Here is a 7,888-nt window from a genome sequence, read left to right as displayed (position 1 = left end):
TCTCCATTTCTCTCTGTCCTATCCAACAATGACAACATCAATAACTACAACAATAAAACAACAAGGACAACAAAGGGAACAAATAAATATTTAAAAAAATTTTAAATGAAAAAGAAACTTACTCTTCTTTCTTATCTTTGTTTTTCTCCTCTTTCTTTTTCTCTTTGTCCTTTTTTTTCTTCTTTTTCTTCTCTGGGTCCTTTTTGTTTTCATTTTTACCATATGACTTGCTGGAAAAGTAAGATGTATTTTTAGTATTTATATGAAAATATGATATGTAGGAAAACACGTGGGGTCATTCATGTTAGAAGCCAACTTACCTCTTCTTTTCTTTTTTCTTTTTTTTCTCTTCATTTTGTTCTCTAAAGAAGAAACAACATATCTGTTACATATCAAAATCTATTCTAACTCCCATTCTATTTACGTTACTCTCCATTGAGCAAGAATTCTCAGTCTTGCCTTCAACTTTCACGCTCAGGAACCAAAAATCTGGTTTCCTAAAAGAGAGTTCTATATTTAAAAGAGAGAGAGAAGAGAAAGAAAAGAAAAGAAAAGAAAAGGAAAGAAATGAAAAAGAAGAGAAAAAGGTATGTATCCCAGATAGTAAAACAGAAGACAAATTCCTGGGCTAATACATGTCGAAATTTTGAAAAAAGAAAAGGAATTTTGATAAGGGCACAAATCCAAAGAGGGAGATTTAAGAAGCAATAATTCCCCAAAATGTGTTTTCAAGGTCTTTTTTAAAAAGCTACTTGTTTTTGTTTATTGTTTGTTTGTTTTTGTTTTGTCTTTTCTTTTACCAGAACACTGCTCAGCTTTGGCTAATGGTGGTGTGGGAGATTAAACCTGGGACATCAGAGCCTCAGGCATGAGAGTCTACTTACATAACCATTATACTGTCTCCCGCACCTTCAAAGTCTTGATGTATACAAAATATAGTTATATCATATGTAAGCTTCTTGACATTATTCACATTTATTTTTTAATAAGAGTATTAAGAATTTTAAGATAATACCATCAGTTTTCTTTTAAAGAGAAAATCTGGTAAAATTATATATTTATTTATTTAATTATTTATTTTATAAATGACCAAGAAGTTTGTGACAACAAACTTTAGAACCACTCACTGAATTTGCAGTCACCTTTTTCTAAATGCAATTTCTTCCTGAGTGGAGATTATGTGATTAGCAGCCTCCTCTTACACTTGATTTTCCCTGTCAGCAGAGGAACGGATTATGGAGTCAGACAGAACTAAGGTCATAGCAGATGATTGGGGAAAATTTTTATTCAGACATGAATGGATAAGCATTGCACTACTACTAGGATCATCAGTTTCCTGATGGGAGGTAAGTATAAACCAAATAACAAAATATGGGCAAGAAGTTGAAGAAGCTGTGCTCCTGAGAGGGGCACCAGCATTACAGGGAAGCTTGCTGCTACTGTTCTCTGTAAATTGTAGCTGATAGTGGAAGATGTTGGCACAGAAATGAATTCCCTAAGAGCAATGGGACTGAGAGATTAGAAATAACAGAGTCGTGGCAGTGTTTACCCATATACTCCATAACTAGCAGCAATGCGAGCATGGTGGCTAGGGAACCTCTTCCTCACAGAGCTGTGGAAGAGGTTACTAGAATACTGTATTCTTAGTTCTATCAACATCCCGTTGACATGTTAAATCATTGCTTAACTTAGTATAATTGTCATTCCCTTATCTGTGAGAAATACATTCTAAGATCCCAGAGGATACTTAAAACCATAGATTGTACCAAACACATTTATACTGCTTTTCCCCCACACATATATACATACCTATGATAGAGCTTAATTGACAAAAAAAAAAGACAAGAAAACTTAATTGACAAAATAGGCACAATAAGCCATTAATAACACCTAGTAATATAACAATTATAACAATATATTATTATAAAAGTTATATAAACGTGATCTCATTCTCCCTCCCTGAAAATTTTTCAGTGTATTTAACACTTCTAGACCATTATTGGCCACAAGTAACTGAAACTTCAGCAAACAAAATAGAAATGCAAAATAGGACTGAATGACCAGGAAGTTGAGAAAAGTTTAACACAATAAAAAGTCACAACCCCTTGAACAGTTCCTAGCCCTGAGCCACTTCTCAGAAATGAACCACTAACTAGAGAAGATGCTAAGACTAATTCCATAAGAACTCTTAAATATCACTGATATCTTAAATATCAGTAATATATTTGTCTTTCCTCCCAAGAAAATATATGGTTACTTACTTAGGCAACTGTACTTTGGAAAAGAAAAGGAATACCTAGATATGTTAACGTCAGTTTGGCATGGAACTCAAGTTATTGAGGCACCATCATGACCGTTTATTAAAGTAAGGAACATAGAGTGACCTGGCAATAATATTGATAGATTCCTGTGTAAGATATGTCTTATGGGGCTTCCACTGGATATGCAAGTCCACCTTATGGTCATTTCTCCAGTTTCTCAGGTTAAAAGTGAAATGTGGATATTTGTCCATTAGTAGAACCCCCATCTCCACAAGCTGTCTGACTGTAATGGTGTACAGGAATCAGTCACTCATTCCCCATCTGCAAGAGTGCATTGACTGGCAGCTTAGTTTCCCTCTCCTTTGCCTTTTATGGAGTCACCTTGTTTAAGGTTATGAACCTATCCATAAGGGCAGCCTTCACCCTATGACTGTGATTAAAAACAAGACCCAGTCCTATTATCTAGCCACAAAAATATGCAATTGCATGTACACTAATAGGGATATTTTACATGTAGTCAAATGGATAAATGAATACAAAAATGCTCCTTTTAACATGGTCAGCTACATTTTTCAGTTAGATATATCCTTCAGAATAAAATAACTTAACAACAAAATACCATATGTCATTGTCACTGAATTAGTTTGACTAATAATCATCTACTCTGTACCAGATCCAGATATATTTCTACCTTTTATCTAATTTTCTCTAAGAGCAAAGCTTTGGTTTCGTATTATCAATGTACTTACTGGTCTTTGTTGCTGCTGTTGTTAACATTGAAAAGTGCAATGACCCCAGGCAAGTACTGATCCCTAGAAAAAGTAGAAACAAATCATAATAGTCAACATCTGTTTATGTTCATGGGAAATAAATTATCTTAATGAGCAAATTATTTTCTGTTTCTTCTCTTTCCTAACAATTATGTTGAGGATTTTTTTTTTTTAATACACAGCCTCCACGAAGTATGAGTTGTCAAATATCAGAGACTGGAACCAAGGTAACAAGTAAATACTTAACTGATCCGTGTTCAGATCAGGAATTAACATTCTTGATTTGGAATAAACCAACTTGGATGCCATTAACTGTCAGACAAGGACTCAATATTATAACCTTAAATAAGGGTTGGAAGAGAAAGAAAAAGACAAAATAAAAACAGTGAGTGGAGAAACTAAATGGTCAATAGGAAGAGAAATAGTAGAGAGAAGGGAGAGAAAAAATAGAAAATCAAAAAGGTAAATATAACCCATAGGAGGGGAGTCCCTGAGTTACACCAACACCAGACTCTGTCCATACCCTCAGAGTCATAGGTTTGAAGTTTCCAAGGCTAATTCCTACAAAGAATTTTTAACTTTTCTCTTCATTTACTCCAATTCTGTGCTCCCCTGTGTGCAGGGTCAAATGGAGTTATGAATGTTAAAGAATGAGAGGCATATACATTTTTAAAATATTTATTTATTTCCTTTGGTTGCCCTTGTCTTATTGTTGTAGTTATTATTGTTGTAATCATTGTTGGATAGGACAGAGAGAAATGGAGAGAGGAGGGGAAGATAGAGAGGAGGAGAGAAAGACACCTGCAGACCTGCTTCACTGCTTGTGAAGCGACTCCCCCTGCAGGTGTGGCCCTGGGGGATCAAACCAGGATCCTTATTCTACTCCTTGTGCTTTGTGCCTTGGGCACTTTACACGCTGTGCTACCGCCCAACTCCCTGAGAAGCATATTTTATGTTTGTTTCAGTACTTGTGAAGAAGAAGAACCAGATAAGCAAGGCCAAGGAAAACTATTCCTTGTGGACAAGAATAATCATCAGGTGTGGCAGCTTCTTACTGAGGAATAGGTTAAGGAATGGAAGTAGTAATTTACTACCAAAGATCCTATGGAGTGACTGAGAAGTAAGAGTATTTTACAAATTCACTAAGGAGGAGATGACATCTCTTTCATTTAAATAATGATTTCAAAACAGATTAGGAAGGATAAACCGCAATGCTCACCTCTGTGATGGTCCACTTTTGTGTGAATCATTTCTAAAGGAACCTCTTGAATGGGCATTTTCATTCTCTGATTCTTCAAATACTGAGGCACTATCATTATCATCATCATCATCATCATCATCATCATCATCATCAGAAAAAGAGCTGAAGTCCAATAGGAGGCAGAGATAAATTTAGGTCAATGTTTTAAACCACTAGCAAAGAAAGCATTTCATATTTTGGGGACCTATTGTCTTACCTCTTCTCCTTCCCTTTCAAACTAACATAATAGTTCCTTTTTCTTTTACATAGAGAGTGAGAGATAGTGAGAGATGTGGAGAGAGAGATAGAGGAGAGAAACCACCACATTGCTCCAGGGTTCATGAAGCTTCCCCTCCACAGGTGCTTCTATATGGCGGCTGGTGGACTTGAATCCAGGACCTCCTGCATAATAGCATTTGTACATTACCAGGTGAGCCACCTCAGGGAGCTACACTCAATGCATAAAATCAGACAGAATATAAAAGTAGATTCATAGGATACAGACATAATGCATGTGTGTGAGTGATTAAGAACCTTTCTTAATCTTCTTAACATTTTAGATCTTCCACAGTTTTGTTGTTTGATGCTCATGTTTACCAAATAGGAAGTGTGACAGCTGTGCTTTAGGTCACACATTAGCTCTTTGAACTAACTTGTAATGCAATTTTATTCCTCTAGAAATTCAACCACATTTATACACATTCTATTCTTTTATAAGACAAATTATACTTTTAACAATATGAACATTCCTACTGTAAGCTTCTCTACCTCTTCATGTATTCATGACAATGTTGTCCCTTCCGATTAAAAATGTTCCATAAGGACAGGCCTTTAAGGACTTCGTCCAAGTTCTCCACAGCGATACCTCTGTTCATTTATTAGACAAATTGTGCTCCTCCAAAGTGGAAATAAATTTAGTAAGTAAAATAAATTATGAAGTTCATAGTTACTTATTAAAAGTTAAATGGAAATTAAATCTAGTTAAATTTAAGAAGTGTGCCTGGTAGTAAAAATACATGGAAAGATACATGGAATTACCTGCATGCTCCATTTTCCATCCTTCTTATTTCTTTCCCAATGTCTGGTATAATTACATTGGGAGGGTTTATAAAAGAGCAGTGTGTATTGATGATATTTTTCCTCATGGCTAGCATGATAGCTGAGGAAAAAGAAGTCTTATGAGTAGGAAGAATTTAAACACATATATACAAATATAATCAAGTCTTATGCTACCATTCTTTAAGGATTACAATAATTTTTTTCTTGTGACAAGGACTACTTTCCCAGAAACTTTCAAATATGCAGCACAGTAACATCAACTATAGTCACATTAAATGTGCAGGATTCAAAAAAAAAATGTACAGGACTTATCTATTTTATAAGTGGAAATTTGTTAGTTACCACTTGCCAGGATTTTTTTGCATATTTATTACATTTAATATATACTAGGACCTGAGAAAGACCTCACTGGGTAGCACATAAACCTTACTGTGTGTGAAGCCCAGGTTCAAGCCCTAGCACCACATGACAGGTGCCTTAACACTAGATGAAGCGTTGGTCTTGTTGTTTTTCTTCTGTTTTTTTTTTTAATCCCTCTCTCCCTGAATAAAAAAGTGGCCTGGAGTGGTGAAATCATATTTGGCCAAGACCCAGTATAGAAGAGAGAAAGAGAGAGAGAGAGAGAGAATATCTACTAGACACAGGGCCTGAGGAGATGCCTCAGTAGTGTAGCACTACCCTGTTAGCATGAGGCCTGAGCCGAAATCCCTGTCTTGCATAAAATGACAGAATGATGCTTCAGTCTCTCTTTCTTAGTGAAAAATATAAAAAATATACCAAAGATACATTTTTAAAAAATTTTTTAGCTTGCCCAAATTTTGAGATATCCAGACAATGAAGACATAGGGAAAAACTATAGAAACCTCATACATGCAGCAAACAGGTAACAATAAAAAATACTCCACATCTCATGGTGCGAAGTGCAAGGACTGGTGTAAGCATCCCAGCTTGAGCCTCTGGCTCCCCACCTGCAGGGGACTCACTTCACAAATGGTGAGGCAGGTCTGCAGGTGTCTGTCTTTCTCTCCCCTTCTCTGTTTTCCCCTCCTCTTTCAGTTTCTCTGTCCTATCCAACAACTTCAATGGCAACAATAACGATAATGACGACAACAAGGGCAACAATATAAGGAAAAATGGCCTCCAGGAGCTGTGGATTCATAGTGCAGGCACTGAGCTCCAGCAATAACCCTGGAGGCAAAAAAAAAAAAATACTCTACATCCAGAAATAATTTTTTAAAGAATGCAAAAAATACCAAAACAAATGTAATCAGTGGTGACTTTCTATAGGCCTTCAGAACCAAACATTTTGAACAGTGTTCAAACTTGCAGTGAGTAAGAATGTGACTGGCCCACATCTATAAGAAATTCTAAATTGTTCTAACATAGAGTTTCAGCAACATATTTGGGGAAATTCTGGCCTACATTCTAGTTAGGGTGAGCAGGGTGAAAAGGTCAAATCTGTTTATTTTCCAGCTACTTGCAACACATACTACACCCCTCTTACTGTGTATATATTTTGTCTGTGTCACCTGCTTCCCTCAGAGAATGATTTCTGTCCACAGTGCTCAAAAGGAACCTTCTTCAGTTCTGAAAGTACCCTTCTGAGAATGCCAGTAACCATGACAAGAATTCTCCTTTCTCCTCTCTCTCCTCCGGGCTTACCTTTGAATAGGGACATCTGACTCCAGGTATTTGATCACAGGCCTCTAGCTTCACATCCAGAGACTTAACCTCTCAACCACAGCCATCAGCCATGCTAGAGAAGGGTTTCTAGTAATCTTAGCTTCTATCCATAATCATGAAAATCTGCAAGGACCCACTTGCTGCTTCCACTCAGACCTTTCAGATGTTTTCCATTCTCCATCACCCTCTTGCCTTCTTTCTTCCCTTTCCATGCCATATCGCCACAAAGACCAAACCATTCCTGTGTACTCCACTTTTTCAAACCATCCCTACGTACCCCATCATTTCTCCTCTTTTTCCTTATTAATGCTTTTGCTATTTTTGCTTTTTTAAAGGGATGCTAAGAAGGTAACCTCTATAAGCAAAGAAAAGTCTCATCAGAACCCAGTCAGGCAGGCACCCATATCTCAGGCTTTCTAGGCTTCAGAGATGTGTGTATGTGATGTATGTGTGTAGCTGATATAAGAGAGGAAAAGTAGGAGAAATATTAAAAATACTGCTAATTTTTCTGAACACAATCAATAATTGACAATTTTGTGTGGCATTGAGCCTCTGTAGATGTTTGATTCCACTGCTTTTTTAAAATCTTTATTTTTTAAATTTCTGATAGAGAAGTCAACAGACAGAGATGAAAAAGAGGTAGAGAGAGAAAGAGAGGAGACATCACAGCAAGGTTCACCATCTGTAGATCTTCCCCACAGCCATCCATGATAATCTCATGTGATGCTGAGGCTCAAACGGATACTCTTTCAGGTAAGACATTGCCAGGCATTCAATTTATATTTAATGTTTATAAATATAAATACATTATGGTTTATAAATACATCTGAAAGGTCTGAGTGGAAGCAGGAAGTGGGTCCTTGCAGGTTTTCATG

The 7,888-nt window shown here is 36.5% G+C and overlaps 1 protein-coding gene across 1 annotated transcript in view; it reads right to left on the bottom strand.

The window, feature by feature from the left end:
- Positions 1–5,422, bottom strand: part of CNGA1 (cyclic nucleotide gated channel subunit alpha 1) — a 9,528-nt gene extending 4,106 nt beyond the window's left edge. Inside the window, 5 exon segments of the mRNA XM_060188463.1 lie at positions 123–230; positions 321–362; positions 3,011–3,073; positions 4,251–4,394; positions 5,310–5,422. Coding sequence (XP_060044446.1) covers positions 123–230; positions 321–362; positions 3,011–3,073; positions 4,251–4,394; positions 5,310–5,416 — 464 coding nt within the window. The 5' untranslated portion in view covers positions 5,417–5,422.
- Between the last annotated feature and the right edge of the window lie 2,466 nt (positions 5,423–7,888).

This window comes from Erinaceus europaeus, chromosome 3, assembly GCF_950295315.1.
Source record: "Erinaceus europaeus chromosome 3, mEriEur2.1, whole genome shotgun sequence".
NCBI lineage: Eukaryota > Metazoa > Chordata > Mammalia > Eulipotyphla > Erinaceidae > Erinaceus > Erinaceus europaeus.
The sequence above is the reverse complement of the archived record's forward strand: the minus strand, read 5'-3'. Positions and strand labels throughout refer to the sequence as shown.